Source organism: Pocillopora verrucosa, chromosome 8 (assembly GCF_036669915.1).
Source record: "Pocillopora verrucosa isolate sample1 chromosome 8, ASM3666991v2, whole genome shotgun sequence".
In the NCBI taxonomy this organism is placed as follows: Eukaryota; Metazoa; Cnidaria; class Anthozoa; order Scleractinia; family Pocilloporidae; genus Pocillopora; species Pocillopora verrucosa.
Genome location: NC_089319.1, coordinates 7196846 through 7215208, shown reverse-complemented (window position 1 = coordinate 7215208; position 18363 = coordinate 7196846). Strand labels below are relative to the sequence as shown.

Here is an 18363-nt window from a genome sequence, read left to right as displayed (position 1 = left end):
AAATCCGTACATTATCAATTGGTATCATAGTTTCCTCTATGCAAGACAACAGCGTGTTGTTAGTTATGATTTTTTAGGACAGTGGAAACTTGTCAATAGAGGAACCACACAAGGTAGTGTAAGCGGACCGTATCTTTTTAATATATTTTTGAACGATTTGGAGATTTTTTTTAATGGTTGCCCTGTGCTTTTTAAATATGCCGATGATTCCACTATTCTTTCGCCTATCACTAGGAATAGTGACCCGTCTGCCGACTTAGTAGGACAGTTCTTAACATGGTGTAAAGACAATAGAATGGTCTGCAACCCTTGCAAATGTAAAGAGCTGGTTGTTAGAAAGAAAAATCATAATGTACTCTACTCTCCAATTAATAATATTCCCCAATGTAATAGCTTCGTTTCATTAGGAGTAACTTTACAGAGTGATGGAAAATTTGATGAGCATGTAAGAACTAAGCTTGTCAAAGCAAACAAGTGTTTACACGTCCTACGAACATTGAGAAAGGAACATTACTCTCAGGCAGAGATTGATCATCTTTTTATATCGATTGTTTTGGCTAATTTTAGCTATGCACTTTCAGTCTATGGGGCATCTGAGTCCGATCTTACGGTTGTACAAAAATTTTTAGACCGATGTCATAAACGCGGTTTTATCTCATTTCCAGTTTTTATCAAGAACCTTTTAAACAAACAAGACAGAAACATTTTGAAGAAACTAAAATCAACGGATTGCCACCCCCTGAAAGATATCATTCCTGTCCAAAAGACATATCTACACAATCTCAGGAAAAAAGGCTGCGCGCGCCCGAAAATTAATACACAGCGCTTTATGAACACATTTGTAAATAGGTTGATATTTAAGCTCCATTTATTGTAATGATATACTTTTTAATTCATGATATGTATGTAGATTTCTGTAGTTTTTTCAATTCATTGTAACATAAGATATGTAGTTTTATCTTATGATGGAATAAAGACCAAAGAGGCCTTCGGAAACAAGAGAGTTCTTAAACTAATCTGAATGCATCCCCTTTCGTAATAAGATTGAGAGATAAATTGATCCGTTAGTTGAATCGAGAGATTCTCACCTGCACTGATCTGTTAATAACGTCTTTCCGATTTTCGAGATCTCGAGAAGGTAAAACATGGTCTGAGTCACTCAATTCATAGTTATATGTTCCATCACCCATTGGTTCGATGTTGATCGACATACAATCATCCTCTAAATAACACTTTAATTCACTATCCTCTGACGATTCTGTCACATGTACGCTGATTACGTGATCGACAACCAAGGCGCTTCCTTCGACTGAGAATTCAAACAGTAGCGTGCGACATTCATCTGGTGATAATAAATGTATAGGAAGCAAAATTGAAGATGGTACGCCTTTGAAGCCTAATTGTTTTAATAATGTTGTTTTTTAGAGTGTTACTTTAAAGATTTTATGTTAAATGAAACATTTCTTGGTCGACATTCGTCGTTCTCATCACCTGTCCTGTGCTTACAAACCTGAGTTTCGTTGAATGATATCCCCAATCTCTGATTTTTGAAAAACATACCCGAGGATTACCCTGAATTATTTTATACTTCGGAATCTTTGACCTTAACATCCCTCGTCTCATTCGATCCCTTAACACGAACAATTGAGCTTTATCTGATGAGCTGAAAACGGCGAAAAAAGGAGACTACAGTATAAAGAGAATACAGAAACTCTGAGAAATTCTTAAAGCCAAACTCAAGCTTTCACGAAGGGCTTTCAAACTATTGTCAGTACTGATCACTTTTTCGTTGCTATCAAGAACACAGATAGTTATAGAAGTCGGAGTTTTGATATTTGTGACTATAGTCAGTTTACGCTAACTTTTTCATTTACAGAACCACGAAACACTAAACTGATTCATAAAATGTCAGATTTGTCTAACACATGAAAGCCTAAACTGACATAAAGTGTGATCTACAGTGTCGGAAAACTAATCTAATGCAGTAACATTATAACTCATTCGAGGTTTTAGGTTATAGAAGGATTCATGAGAGGATCATGTTCTGTAAATGAGAGAACCAAGAGGGGATCCGGATGATGTTCTTCATTCTCTCTCTTGAGGTAATATAGGTAAAAAATGTTAAACGAATAGCTTACCACTTCCTTGAGAGACTTCGAACATGCAAAGCGCTTTGGAAAGGAAAAGGACGATGCAAAAAATTTTGTAAAGCTGTCGGGAAAAAAAGTCATAAAACTTGCCGCAGCACTTAAACCCTTTAGCCCCTAAGAGTGACTAGCATCTAATTTCTCCTTACAATATCACCACTGAATCACACATTAATGTCATGAGAATAAAGGAAATGATCACCAACTAAAGCCGGAAACTCTTGATTGCTAGACAAATTATCTATGTCAGCACCTTAGTAAATGTTCAGAGAACATTATGGAGAATATGCATACTGATCTTAGGGTGCAAAAGGTAAAAGAAGATTGTCGCGAGCTCTAAGGTGATAATTATAACGAACAGACCGCATTACTTGGCTTGGAGTTTTAACAGATCAAACTAATTAAGAACAGTCGCAAGTACCGATCAAGTTGTGCAACCTTTAATTTGTTATAATCCTCATTTCTTAAGAAGGAAGCGGCGTATAACAGAAATATATTTTCATTAAGAATTCTGCGTTGTTACTCAGCAAAAAAATAGGAATTTATAAATAAAGCAATGGAAGTATCCATAAGTATAAATATAGCAAAAATATTTCTATTATCAGTTGCACCTTTTTTCCTAATATATGTATCCTGCTCGTGTAATTTTTATATCAGTTAACACAATAGCCAAGAATCCTTCAGTTGTGCTTGATATTAGATTTACAACATTACTGGAGTATTTTTAACATATTAATTAGGGCTGGGTATTTTATTCACGAGTACAAACACGAAGCCATGCGCAGTAGCTGTAAACGGACCTCTGCTGCTCATAACAAGTGCCACACATCCTCTAACGGAATACTATGCTTGTATATTTTCGCAGAGTTTCACCTGAACTATGTTCAGAACTCGTACATGTTGCTTAACTCGTCCACTGGTAATCTAAACGTCCTTACAGTAACATTAATAATTTACAGACAAGTAGTTTTTCCACTCACTTGACCAGAATCACTATCATTTGCTTTTTCGGAAAAATACAGGCCTAGTAAACCGATGAAGGAGATGCTATGGCGCGTTTATTCGAGTTGGAAAACTCTAATTTTAACACATTTCAAACAAAGAGTTTAAAAGCTGGCGTTTCGAGCGTTAGCCCTTCGTCTTCCGCTGTGACATAAGTCTAACACTCGAAATGTCAGCGTTTAAGCTCTTTGTGGTGGCCAATTCACATGACCGATTCAGTTGATAAAACCAAAGTATTTTGTCATACTCCCCCCCCCCGACACAGCTCTACTGTTTCTCTAAAAACTTACCCCCTTTATACTTCAGACAAAGTTCCTCGTGCTCTCAAAAACTTGAACGATTTGACTTTGAAATGAATGAAATAACAAATTATCAGACTTAAAAAAAAACACCTTGCCCTAATATTTATTTATATTCACGCGGAAATCGTTATATTTACATATTCAGTGCCCAAACAAAAGGGAAAGGCAAACTTTTCGAACCTTAATTGTTCTCGGAAATAAATAAAGGTACATAAACTTCTACATAGAAAACCGTGTTTATCTCATTGACTCTTTAGGATGTGGTACATGTAAAACTATAACTACATGATCAAAACAGTAGAGCACTATCGGTAAGCCTACTACAAGGAAGAAGCGAGTGTCAGACATGTGACCTAATTAGATATTTGTGTGCTAAAACGTCTTTACAGTCTACAGCTGGTGAGGGTAACGGTGCATTTCTTGTGTTCGTCTTTGTTTTTATTTGTTCGTTTGTTAAAGTTATTTGCATAGTCAAGGGTTGCTTGGTGTACAGACAGCTCTGAGTTAAACGCCACTAACGAACAAAGACTCTCCAGAAATCGCCGATTGAGATAACACTCTTAGAGGCTATATCATCGCAATCCATCTCATTCAGGTCACCAACGTTATTCAATTTGACCCGAAGGTGATACTTAAATTGTCTGAAGGCAGGGAACCGGTATAATCTGTTTTGATCTTCACTATGTCCCCACTTTCCAACATGGTATATTCCATTTGCTAGTCCCCAATCTTTGCAAATGCTAGCCAACGTGGAATTGTCATCCCACGCCAATCTCACGTACGAACCACAGGCATCCGGTTGCTCATCTGTCTGACCACTGAAGTACTGGACCACAGCTTCACCTGAGCTGTTGGAAGTTGTGGCAACGTGGAATGTGCGTCCCTGTTTCTTGCGGCAGTGGAATCTCAACTGAGTGAAGGACAAGTGTCTTCTGAGCTCTTTCATGGCACTTTTCTGCAGAACCATGTGTGACTTACCTATTCCACGGTATGATGTCTCAACTGACACCTTAGGAGAGGGGCTTCCGAACTCAACATTTGACACCAGAAGCCAACCTCCTAAAATAAAACAAACCTAAATGATCTGGTGACATCTATGTAAATAGAATTTTGGGCATCCTAATAGTGGTAACAATGTACAGTGTATTGATTTGTTTCTTTTCGCTACCTATTCATTTAATAATCTATTAAATTCTAGAAAATTAATACCCTATGTAGTGTAATTAACAAACAAAATTCCTTTTAGTGACTCGAACAATTAACATGCAAACAATAACGTAGACAGATCAACTGTAATTCAATTTGACTAGTGTAAATGTATTGTAATATATGTATTGTAAGTAGTGCAAGTTAATGTAGTGTAAGCTTCGTGTAAGAAGTAAGTATAGTGTAAGTACATATGTAAATATAATATATAGAAAAAAATTAAAAAAAAAGTAAGAATTAAGTCATCATTTTTCGCTTTAAAAGAGGGGGGTGGGAGGGGGAGAGAGTCTTCGGGGGGGGGGAGGAGGGGCATCTCATGGTTATCAAAGGGAAAGGAGAGGGGATCAGTGGTCGCTAACAGTGTTTAAAGGTGGGACTAAAGAAAATTGGCGGCCAATGAGGAAGATCGATAGAATAATTCGGAACGTTATGGAAGGATCGGGAAAATTTTATGGTGACAACCAAAATACTCCGACCCTTAATACCCCCCACCCACCTCCACTAACTTTTCCATAATGTTAAGCACCTTACTCAACAGTACCTCTTCCATAATAAGTAGAACGTGGGTTATGCCTCAGGTTTTCCGGACTTGATTTTTTGGTTTGATTACTCAGTTGACATTCCTTCTTTTCATCACCAGCATCGGATTTACTGTTGTAAGATTGGCATTTTTCATCTTGAAGGCATCTCAATCCACAGCTTATTTCGTCAACATATAATGTCTTGGTGATATGACCAATTAGCTCAAATCCTAGAAAAACAACACAATCGTGTTTCATATTATCATCATACAGTTTATTTTGGATACTTTAATAATACAGTTTGTGTGTAGTTGTTTACCCTGTCTTAAGAGGTCATCTTGACTCTTGATAGCGTACAAAGGTGAATATGAAGAACCCCTAAGAGTTATGCGAGTTGAGCGTAGAAAGTTTCCGTTGTTTTTACCCGATTTTGGGGCAATTTTATATTTTTTCACGGATTCTATTGTGGCCAGCAGAGTACAAGGGGGTAAGTATAGAGGTTTACCACCAAAGTGGGGGATTGTAAGAATGTTACAGAGCCTTCTTAGAGGGGGAGGGGGGGGGAAGGGGGGATGGGATTATGTGAAATCTGTGTCATCCGATCCGAGTTTTCGCCCATGGCACTTGACACCTTCACATCCCGTCGGAAATTAAATATCACTGCGTTGGAAGGCGTATATGTATATAAAGTTTATCGTGACAGCCAAAATCTGTCATCCGATCCGACTATTTGCCCATGGCACCTGACACATTCACATCCCGTCGGAAAAAAATATCACAATTTTGGAAGGAATGACACATTCACGTGTTACCTTCAACTCTCTCGAAAATCTCGTCCCTGCTCAAGTCAGTGTGCAGAGCAGAGCTGAAAGCCAGAAGAAACACAGCAACACCACTCAACAGAACGGGACAGAACTGGAAGCCAACTAGATGCCCTCTCATTCTGTAATTTAAGAAAGAAAGAAAAACAGATGACGGATTTCGTCCTTTCTTTTTAGACGCAACAAATAGTTTTATGAATTAAGGGTTCTGTTCATAACACTTTTTCTGACTCAGCAAAAGGATGCGAGGGCTTTTTAAATTACTAAGTCATATAAAGAAATCCTTCCTGCTAAGGAATAAAACTTGTCCGCTGGCTTGCATTGACTCGGCGAAAGAATACGAGCGCCTTTCAAACTATCAAGTCATATAAAGGAGTCTTCCCTGCGAAGGATTAAAACTTGTCCGCTGGCTTGCACGCTTACCTTCCGTTTCTTTCTTTTCCTCGACTTTTCTTCTCACGTTTATTCGCTAGTAAAGGTCTTTTGTATATATACTTCTCAATCAAACGTATTTATCGAAGCGGCTGACTATTCATTATTTATGTTGTTGTCAAAGTTAGAGAGCAATTTTCTTTTGAAGTTTAAATTGACCAATTTTCTCCAAATCTAATGAATTGGATACTCCTTCAAACCAGTATATTCCTCTCGTATTTTTCTATTGAAAAACTCTTTTATCAACTTTTCATATAATTTTAATGAAACTTGAGACAATAATTAAAAAAATAACTAGAAACAGCTCGAGAACCCATACATAAATTATGCATCAGTCAGCTTTGCACGAAGTTCTGATCACGACTTGGGGTTAGCGTTTCTTTACATTTGAGTAAAGCATGGGGGCATTTAACTTCAATAGAAACAAACCTAAATTAATTGAATTTTTTTTATTATCTGGATTTCTTTTCTTCTCTATCCGGTTTTTTTTATGAGTATCAATTGGCATTCAGGATACAAAACAACTTTTTCCCACCAAACAAAGCTAAATTCGCCCAATGAAAAAGAGCTACAGGATGTAATTTCAAGATTAAAAGTTTTCTTCAATGATGAAACTCACACCCTAACTTGTATGTTTATGAGTCACAGTGTGTTGGTATATCTGTTGTACCATACATATATTTGTGTGTTCCTATTTTGCACCCGTGTTAGTTAAATCTAATAGCCGAAGCCAATATGCTAAGAAATATATTTCTTTCGATGCTCTAATTATTTTCTCATCTTTTGCACTCTAGCTACCCTACCAATGGTGTTTACTTTCGCTTACTGACAATTTTAATGCAGACACCTGGCAATGTTGATAAATTAAGCGGCTAACTGACTCCAAGGCAAACAATGAATTTTGTTTCCAGTGCGGGCCAAGGGAAAGCAATTCTCACTGTTTCTCGTGGAACCAATCACTTTGATTTTAATTTTCAAAAGTGTTTTGTCATACCTCCCAAATCGAAAATGACTGCTAGATTTTTTTTTATCACGTGAGAGTCGAAAGCTCGAGTCGTTGTTTCCCTAGGGGCTTAGTGAATTTTATTCACCCAAGAAAGTTGGTGTAGTTTGTATTTTTTCACTGCTCGCGACATGTTCTCCTTCAATCAGAAAACTTATTTGAGTTGAGAGGTACAAAACGATTAAATTTTCATAACTGCTTTCTTCTTATTATAAGGTTGATCTAGTGCTAAGGAAATTGGCTAGTGGGTCGAGTCACGTGCGACGCGCGTGAAAACAAACATTCCAGGGGAAGAAGAAAAGAACACTTTGCAGTTCGAAAAAAATTCACGAAAAGTCAAGAAAATTTCAACGCCCTATTTGACGTGGCGGAAAGCTATTAAGAAAAACCATGCCTAGCACAAAAGGTCGAAGCTAGCTGGGAAACCTGGATGGAAAAAAAGTAATCACACAGACATTGACCTTTCAGGCTTGTTTTTACAAGGTGCATTACAGCAAATAAAATCCTTTTCTTCCAAGAATTTGAATCAAAACGAAAGAAAAGTGAAGAGTGAGGAAACAAGTCAAAAAACTTGGTATGCCTTGGATTAATTTTCCAGAAAGTTTACTGAAGAGCCGTCATTTAGAGCGTCGTATTCCTGGCTCGATTCTTAATTAACACATCGAACTGACCAGAACTTAAATCTATACTCGCCCCGGTCCCAATGTATACCCTGCGGTATCCGTTCGACAGGTAAGCGAACGAACGAAAAATGGATATGATTTTACTTTATTTATTTTAATTTTTTTCTATCAATTTCGCTAGTTAATTTTTTTTTTTTTAGTAAAACTTCATGCTAAGTGTTTTCATTTCCCTTGACACAATTTTACATAAGCTTTCACTATTCTTTCACCTGCCTTAACATTCCCACACAACAATCCAAAGTTCTTGCAGGCTACGACTTTCCGAAAAGAAACAGATACTAATTGTCCGTGAATTCGGCTCTTCGTTTCTCTACAAAAGCTGTCATCCCTTCCTTTCGATCGTCCTGCGAAATGAAAGAAAAGGAGAACATTTTCCTTCGGGAAAGTTTCATCGTAAGTCCTTACAAATTCATTACACTGTTATTCATCACCATGGTAACAATCGAATTGATGGGTAAGTTTCTAAAGAAACTGTGGTGCTCCGGCGGGTGGGGTATCACAAATATCATTTTTATCAAAAGCGTTGATAATGCAAAGTGGCCACCGTAAAGAGTTTCTAAAGCTGACGTTCCTAGCGTTAGCCCTTCGTCAGAGTGAATAGAGGAATTGTGGGTGGTGTGTAGTTTACATGCAGAAAGATGGAGCTACGCTTTAGGTGGGAACAGAGGAACATTTTCATGTTTTAAATTGAACTTACTTCGGTTGCGCAGAAGACGTGAAGCATTCAGTGGATTGTTCTAAATCAGAGAGAATAGGTAATGTGTTTTCGGGAAATGGTTGAGTGGGTTTACCACTTTGTATTGCAATTGCCGTCTTCTTTCAAGTGTAAACGCCGATCAATATGAACTTACAATATCTAATTACTGTTGAAAATGTTGAGTGACACATTCTTTTCTCAAAATGCAGTCCTTCTGCCAGTGACATCTCGTAGCCTAATAAATAAAAGAGGCAAAAAAGGATTTCAGACGCCTAAACAAAAATAAATTTGGGAAATTCAACAGTCTAAGGAACTCTCAAAAGGAATGCAACGACAGTAGATTTCTTGTAAACTGTTAAACTTTTGGACTCAAGCAGGTCAGTCATGATGATTTATATCCCGAGGCAACAAAACCCTACGCGAGTTCAAGTTCTTTTCTGTTTACCCTTACCAAAAATCGACCTCATTTTCTCAGTTTGGTTCAGTTAAAATGATGGCTTAGAAACAATCAATTTGACCTTTGTGAAGGGAAGTACGTCATGACGTTTTGAGCTATTTCGGTCACTGGAAAAAAACGGTCTCGCAATAAAACAGTCAAATAGAAAAGATAACTGTTTTGAGATTAACTACTAAACCAACAAGAAACGACTAGCGATGGACAAGATTAACGCCGATTGCAGTAGACATAAAATCCTTCAAATACTCGAAGTATAACTCATGGCAGGAAACAGCCAATGGGACGGTTACAACTGCCAGGGCAATATCTGTGTTGACAGCTTCTTTGGCGATCTGTGCAGCGATCTTCGACAAGGATGATATTTTAGAAGCTGTCTTGATAGCTTCATTTACGAGCTCTTCTGCGTGGAAGACTTTACTAACCAGGCCTAATAAAAAATAGGAAAACTGCTTACTTCTGTAATTTGAATTTGAATCTGGGTAAAGAAACATCTAAAGAATGAACGTGCACCAGTTTTATTACAAGAGGCATGCCCCAAGTTCACAGTTTAATCCTTTAAGCTAACTGAACAATTTGAAGTAACGCGGCCTCAACTGCGACTTTTTGAAAAAAGTATATAGAGCAAATGTACTTGAATCAAAACGAAGAGAAAGGTTGGCGCAAATAACTTTTGCCGAGAGCTTTTGATAAGAGAGGAGAGTACTGAAGACATACAAGTTTACGTAAACTCTAAAAAACGTCTCCGGAAATGTGCGGACATCTTCGGAAGTGAACGGTTCCTTCGCAGAAATGCTAACAAACAGAGGGGAAAAATCTACACCTTTAACTCAAATTTTGCAGGCTTACACAAGTGTTTAGCATAAAACAGTGTCTCCGTTGTAGTCCTTGATGATGTGGAAGTACTGTACACATTTCTCAATAATTTGTGTGAGAATTTCCTTGTGCCACCGGGAAGACTTACGATGCTAAGTACCTTCCTCCTTGACCCTTTAACCCCTAAGATCTGATTGTTAATTCTCCCCTCTAGCTGCTACACATTTCCTTTTACGAGAGTTTAATGTTAGATCAAAATTACAACTTTGAACTGATAAGTTTTCACTAACCCGTTTGCTGGTTGATGTATGAATATTACAGGAAGAAGTTGCATGTTGATCAATTTTGTAAGGTAAAGAGGTAATGATGAACAACTGGTCAAAATTAGGAGCTAAGTGGAAAGGAACATGAACCTGATTCCTGTGCATCTTCTGCCGAAATAGGATCTCCTGTTAGTACCATTTCCATAGCCAGGGACTTCCCAACAGCTCTTGGAAGTCGCTGTGTAACACCAGCACCTAAAAAAATGAAAGCAATCTTCGAGTTTGTTGCAGCTTTTTAGCACAAACTTAACTCCCAGATCAAATTTGTAATTCTACTTATTGTCAACCATACAATTCTTATAACATTGGTTTAAAGAATTTATTGTTGGATCAACTAATTATCCCCAAATTGAAATTTTTCTTTATTCTCACCACTTATCTGGTTAATATTGTATTGATAGTGTAAAGAGAAATTCTGTCTTGGTCACTCATGGGAGTTAAAGGGTTAAAGAACATAAAAGCAGCAATATAAGAGAGTCTAGAATAAAAAAATATCCATTTCAATACTCTTAAGAAGTATAAAATAAAATCTTGGAAAGGAGAAGACATCATTTTCATTTTCTTCATCTGCCATCCTGTAGTTTACTTCTGGTCTCTAATATTTTAACCAAGGTCAGTGGAATATATTTTCTTATTGTGCAAGCTGATAAAGTTGTTTCTATGGGTGATTTACACGTGTTCCACACCTGGAATAGTTCCAAGCAAAATCTCTGGTTGACCAAACTTAGCTTTATTCCCAGCATAAATGATATCACACATCATGGCTAACTCACATCTTCCTCCAAGCTGTGAAGAAAGAATGGTACAACATACTTCAATTAAGCAACAACAAAAAAGACAAACTTTGTTTGCCACCCTTAATAACACAATGACAGCAACAAAAAAATCTCTTGATTATTGGACAATCTGGGCATGGTGATTTCACCAATAACTGAGACTACTGGCATTTCATCATCGGAAGAGGGAAGAAAAATCATTTGGAACGAGGAGAGGATCAAACTTAGAAAAAAAACACCCCACATAGGTCTTATTCCAAAAGTAGTTCCTTTCGCGTGATCGTTAGATAGCTTTTGATTTTGGAAATCTTTGTAGGATCCATAGCATCCTTCAATCTCAAATTAAAAAAATGGAAAAGTTATTAGGAAAGGCAAGAGAACATAAACTTTACATTCTCTAGAAGCACCGAGCAGAAGTAAGGAATAAGTCACCATTTTTCGCTTGGAAAGACGGGTGGGAGGGGTGAGCGGGTCTTGCAGGGGGAGGGGGGGGGGGGCTCCTGGTTTTAAAAGGGAACGGAGATAGGATCAGTCGCCGCTGACAGAGTTTAAAGGTGGGACCAAAGAAAATTAACTGACTCGATTTAATGTGACAACCAAAATGCTCTGACCTTTCCCTTCCCCTATATCGTACAAAGGTGAATATGAAGAGGCCCTAAGAGTCATGAGAGTTGTGCGTAGGAAGTTCCTGTTGTTTAAAATATATCACGGTGTTATAACAGAGGTATAACACATCTACGTGTTACCTTCAACTCTCTTGAAAACCTCGTCCCTGCTTAAGTCAGTGTGCAAAGACGAGCTGAAAGTCACAAGAAACAAAGCAACACCTCTCAACAGAACGGGACAGAAATGGAAACCAACTAGATGTCCTCTCATTCTGTAATTTGAGAGAAAGAAAAACAGATGGCAAATGTCGCGCTTTCCCTTTTTTGATGCAACAAGTAGTTTTGATTGTGAATTTAGGGTTTTTCTAATTACACTTTGTCTGACTCAGCGAAAGAATACCAGCGCTTTTTAAACTACCAAGTCATATAAAGGAACTTTCCCTGCTAAGGATTAAAACTTGTCCGCTGACTTGCTCAAGTTACTCAACTCAGTGTCGAAATGACAAACGGTTCAGCTGGCTGTTATTTTGGTTCAGTGACTTGACACAAATGAGAGTAGTGTGAAATGGCTAAAGCTATCGGCAAATGGTTAATAGTAGGCCACTATGGTTTAGTATCGCATCAATCTACTCACCGTAAAATGAAATGCTTTAGCGTGACGACAAAAGGTTTAGTACAAACCGAAATGGTTTAGTATTACAGCAGTTGGTTTACGCCGTAACCGTCAAAATACAAAAGTGAAATGAACAAGTCAAGCTTGAAATGGAACAGTCTATGTGGGGTCTTACGTCACAATCCTATAGTTTTTATAGTTTTTAGGCGCCCTTTAGTTGTAGTTTCGTCGTCTTAAAACAATGAATCGCTTTATTACGTTTCCTAGCTATGACTCTGACTTTCTAGACTTTAAATGTGCTTTTGAGCAAAATGATGCATTTTATCTGTATTTTTGTCATTCCTTTTGTTTTAGATTCTTATTTTATCTTGAGGGAGTAAAATGGAGAATTCTTACCATGGTCACACGTAACCATGATAAGAATCCTTTATTTAAAGCACAGCAGTTTTCACTGTAAACTATTCGTAACTATGTAGTTTTTAACTATAAAATTTTTTTTAAGTTTTCAGGCACCCTTTAGTTGTAGTTTCGTCGTCTCTTCACTTTATCACGTTTCCTAGCAATAGTTCTGACTGTCTAGACTGTAAGTTTGCTTATGCGTAAAATAATGCATTTTATCTGTATTTTTTATCATTCCTTGTATTTCAGATTCTTATTTTATCTTGAGGTAGTAAAATGGAGAATTCTTACCATGGTTAGGCGTTAGGCCGGTAAGGATTAACTTAAAAACTAGAAAAATGAATGGACAATCCTCTCTCGACAATTAGCTTGATACAACAAACATGAGTCATCATGCTATTATTCGTTTACGGTATTTTTTCATGAACAATCGAGCAAATCTGCTCGCGAGTTATCAGCATTGTATCACTGAGAGAACATAGATACCACTGGTCTTTAAACATGCAATGTCCAGTCTCAACCTCTTAGAGAGATTTTTGCGCGTGTGAATTCAGTGGACTTTCTGACATAGAGACCTTCGATATGGTAGGACCACCTCCTCTGTATGGAATGACGATTATTTTAGTCTCCTAATTATAAACTGCATGCGGTATGAAAAGAGCCCTTACATAACCTAACCTGGTCCGCCACGACGGCAACGTTTTCTTCCAAGGGGCACATGACGTTGCTGATATCGAGTTTTGAATCGACTGAAAACCCGAAGGAAAAGGAGCTTATGGGTGCTAAAAGCATAATATAGTTCTTGACTTGTGTGAAGCTCTGAACACTGAACACGATAAAAAAAGTTGTAGTTTGTATATATATATATATATATGTAATGCTCAGTTACTATGTTTGATGTAAACCTCTCAATCATTGGAAATTAAAATCTCTTTGATTGTGATAGTTTACAGTATAAAAACTCGTGTCATGTCTAAAAAGTGGAAAAAAACCCTTCCCCAATCTCCGAGGAGTTGAAGGTCAAAGTCTGTATGATTACTTGTTTATTGTCCGGGAGATTTCCCAGCTAGCCTCAACCTCTTGTGCTAAGCACGGTTTTTGTGTGGGATTTCCCACACTTAGTCAAGGCCCGCGAAATTTATTTCTTTATTTCTTTATTTCTTTATTTTATTAATTTGTCCATGAGAGAGAAGTGCTTGTCACGTGGTTTCTATTTGCGTTCAGTGAGCCGTGAAGACTGGATTCCAGTCAGCGTTTTTTCATAGTGTATTGTACGGCGGCCATTTCTCTTCTCAGTCGTTGGGTTTTGGAGAACTTATTCGGAATTTCATATTTGTTTCTTGGGGATTTTCGTTTCCAAGGTAAGGATAAGTCATTTCATATTTTCACGGGTTCTTTGCGTGCTTTAACTTTTCAATTTTGTTGTGGGAGCTTCACGATTAAGCTCTCACGAAAGGCGATTACGTTTGTACACCTGGTTTGTGTTCTTTCTTTCATAATCTGAGGCGTTTGTTTTGTTATTTCTTCAGGTGTCTATAACAGAAGATTTTTTCACGTAAGCCAACACGCTGAAACGCGGTTTGTGTTCAGTGCAGGTTGCACAGGAGCTTTTACGTTTTCACAAGCCAACATTTATCGGCTTGGACCTTCGGTGCGGGTTGTGCCAGATTGAAAGGAGTCATTGTACTCTCGCAAGCCAACATTTTTCGGCTTGAATGTATTTGTGCGGGTTGCGCTTCAAAGAGTCTCAGGGTGTCTCAAAGTGTCTCACGAGTGTCTCAAAATGTCTCACGAGTGTCTCAAAGTGTCACAAACTGAAAGAAACTATTGTTTGCCTTGAACTGTCAAGAGTGTTATCTATTTTAATAAACTGAGTTTATAGTTAGTTGGATTGTTGTTGTTGCTCGCTCAAGCACACAAGTAAATATGGGGATCTCCATTGACCAATTCCGTTCAAGGATTGGATCTCATGAAGATTTACATCCTGATTTAAGTGAAAACTATGACCTCTCTGATGATCTCAACATTCCATCAACATCGCTGAATAATGAACCACTGATATTGAATGAATTACCTGATTTCGATTTTCGTCAAATGGTCCAGACACCCGATAAAGAGCAAAAAGAATTTTTTATCACATTTTACATCAGATTAAAACCTCAGAAACCCCTTTCTACTGCTTCCTCAGTGGAGGGGCTGGTGTTGGCAAATCGCATTTAACAAAAGATTTGTATCAGGCAGTGCTTAAGTATTATAACACTAGAGCTGGTGATGATTTTCATCAGATCAAAGTTATACTATTAGCTCCAACTGGTAAAGCTTAAGGGTAACACTCTTCATAGCACTCTGGCCATTCCTGCCAATCAATCACTGAGACATTACAAACAGCTTGATTCAAGTAGACTAAACACTTTGAGAAGTCAATTGATTTTTGTTGATGAAATCTCAATGGTAGGAAATGGTAATGGTAATTTGCAATGCAGCTAAACAATAGGCTTAAAGATATAAAAGGCTGTAGAGAGGATTTTGGAGGTGTGAGCATAATTGCTATTGGTGACTTATTCCAATTAGAATCTGTTATGGATGCTTATATTTTCAAAGACCTCAAAAATGTAGATTTATGCTGTTCTTTCTCCCAGTTTATGACATAAACACTTTAAAATGTTTGAACTTAATGAAATCATGGGTCAAAGAGACAGCAAATTGTTTGTGGAATTACTTAATAGGTTGCGTAAAGGTAAACACACAGTAGCTGACATTGCAAAACTTAAAGAGAGCTATACAAGAAGGCATCAACAACCCAATAGATGCACCTCACTTATTTATACAGAATGCTAAAGTAGATGAATTTAATCAAAGGGCCCATAATGCAGCCACAGGAAACAAATCCACAATAAATGCTCTAGATAGTGTTATTGGAGCTATCTCTCCAGAGCTAAGAAACAAAATACTAAGACAAATACCCAATGATCCAAGAAAAACAAAACAGTTAGCCTCAACCCTTTGTCTTTCTGAGGGTGAAAGAACACACCTTGTCATGAATGTACGACCCGAAGATGGCATGACAAATGGTGCTGGAAATGTTGTTAAACTAGTTCAGTTACATCAACAAACCAAACCATCTGGTATTGTATGGGTACAATTTGACCACTCAGATGTAGGTCAGAAAACAAGGAATGAAAAAAGACATTTGTATGTACAAGGAATTGAACACACATGGACCCCAACAAACCCTGTGACTACACAGTTTGCAGTAGGTAGAAACAGAACAGCACAAGTTGTTAGAAAACAATTTCCACTGCGTCCCGCAGCAGCAAAAACAATTCACAGGTCACAAGGTGATACTGACAGTAGAATTGTTGTGGATTTTAGTACCAGAAATACTATTCCACACATACATTATGTGGGACTCAGTAGAGTGACTGCTATAGAAGGCCTATATATTTCTGATTTGTGTGAAAGCAAGATTGTTGTTAATCCAGATGGAGAGATTAAGAACAACTGCAAAACTTAAGCTTTGCATCTCCCCTCTCCATGACATAACATTTTCCCTTCTTAAACTGTGTTATCTTAATGTAAGGTCTCTTCACAAACACATAGAAGATATATGTAAAGACTTAATTTATCTAAGTGCTGATATCAATATTTTCACAGAAACAAGATTTAATTCTCAAGATAATAATGACATGTATGACATTGCTGGTTATGTTCTCTTCCGTAATGATAACCTTAATTCCAGCAATGGATCAAGGTCTTATGGTGGTACAGCTGTGTATAGTAAAATCCCATACTTACCTGGATACCCCTATTGTTACAATATACATGGTGTTGAAATAACAGTAATTAAGTTAGCAAGTCTTTAGGATTGAATAATCATAGGGATATATCACTCCCCAAACGTGCCTGTAAGACAACTTTATGAAGCAATAACTGAGGTACTAAATAACATTTCACCAGACAACAATAACATTACTGGAGACTTTAATATAAATTGGCTTGTTGAAACAGACAGAAGACCTTTGTATAATTTACTAGTGAGGGATAACCATTACAAACAGTTCATATCAACTTATACAACTGACAACAACACAGTAATTGATCATATATATACAAATATATCTAACATTGATATACAAGCAGATGTTTTAGCAACAGTAAATAGTTATGAAAAGAGTTGTTTCCCTTTTTTCAGAGGAATTTGTAATAAGAAACTCGCAAAACTATTAATAAGGAAATGCTGCTTATTCATTTGGTACCAGAACAGGCCTTTTAAAATTAAGTTTGAAGTCATCTTTCTAAGAGTTGTCCAGTTTAACAACCATTTACAAAAGACAAAAATAAACTACATAACACACAGTCTTGAAATTTCAAGGCAGCTCCTTTAGCATCTTGGCTAATTTCTAACTGCAACCTTTATTGACAACCCTGCATTAAACAATTATTCCACAGTTAAGTCTGCAACCCCTCCTGAAATACTCCAGGATACCAAAAAAAACAACAACAAGCAAACAAACATATTAGTGAAGTGAGCAAACAACCACATGCGTGACTTTCACTTAATCTAAAATTCGTGATTGCAGTATTCCCACGTGCGTAAAGTGCTTGTAACTTATGGGAAACACACGCATGTTACACCAAAAAAACCCGCGTGTAGCAGAAGAGGCCGATTACTCGCAATTTCTCGTAGTTTTGAATTTCCCTTTTGTTTTTCAGAACACCCATATACCTGTACTTTTTTACACCGATGCGATAGAAATTAATTGGAAAAGCATTCCTTGAAATAGGAAGTCGTCCTGTATTTTCAGCGAAAAAGATCGTTAAGTGATCAAAACAACACCGGCCAGATTATAGTCACGTGCTCGGCAACGACTTCTTGAAAGCGATCATCTTTCATTCTTACCATCAAAACTGTCACGTTTGCATAGAAGAATAACAAAACGAAACGATTACAACGGAAAGACCCAAATTGGCGAAGAAAGAAATAATGCTGCAAATTACCATTTTTTTTATGTCATGGGTACATGTTTCCGTGGGAATTTCTGTGTCAACAGCTTGCTGTCACTCACAAAGTCTTCGTGATTCTCGCTGGTCCTCGTTATGTTTAGCGCATGGACGATTCGAAGACCCTTCAAATTTGGTTTTTAAGTTGATCATAACACTAATCTGAAACATTTGAAGCCCATTTCAATATAGTAAATGTCGAAACAGGCGTGTAAAGACAATAAATATCGCAACGATCAGTGCAATCATAATAGCGCCAGGACTTTGGACTTACTTCTTCGGAAGGATAGATCTCGAGTTCGAAGCCGACTAATTACGACTAATTACGAAGAGTCCACGCTAATTTGCATATCGCAGAGCGCCCACAAGAACTTGTTTCTACGATATCGTGTATCCACGAGTTAAACAGTAGTAGCAGAAATTTTTTCAATTTTTTTTTAATGACTGTTACGAAAATATTTACTGCTCCAAGTATTTCCAGTATTGCCGTATAAACAAATAAATAGCCTAAGCCACCAAGAGGTAATTTAATTGTTGAAGACGATTACCAAACGTTCAAAAA

General features: G+C 37.4%; 1 protein-coding gene and 1 pseudogene across 1 annotated transcript; one reads left to right on the top strand and one right to left on the bottom strand.

The window, feature by feature from the left end:
* The window catches only part of LOC131798760 (uncharacterized), a 142059-nt pseudogene that overhangs the window by 100653 nt on the left and 23043 nt on the right, over positions 1 to 18363 (top strand).
* LOC136282805 (enoyl-CoA hydratase, mitochondrial-like) lies at positions 8396 to 13520 on the bottom strand. The gene is made up of 6 exons (XM_066170731.1): positions 13479 to 13520; positions 11094 to 11193; positions 10498 to 10602; positions 9581 to 9698; positions 8982 to 9051; positions 8396 to 8461 (listed from the first exon to the last, which is right to left on the bottom strand). The coding sequence occupies exons 1-6, from the start codon at positions 13518 to 13520 to the stop codon at positions 8396 to 8398; spliced, it is 501 nt and encodes a 166-aa protein (XP_066026828.1).

Coding starts and splice junctions, on each gene's coding strand:
- LOC136282805 (XM_066170731.1), bottom strand. CDS start 13,520: ATGTGCCCCTTGGAAGAAAACGTTGCCGTCGTGGCGGACCAG. Junction 11,194..13,478: donor TTGCCGTCGTGGCGGACCAG/GTTAGGTTATGT, acceptor CTTTCTTCACAG/CTTGGAGGAAGATGTGAGTT. Junction 9,052..9,580: donor GCCAAAGAAGCTGTCAACAC/AGATATTGCCCT, acceptor CTTTTATTTATT/AGGCTACGAGATGTCACTGG.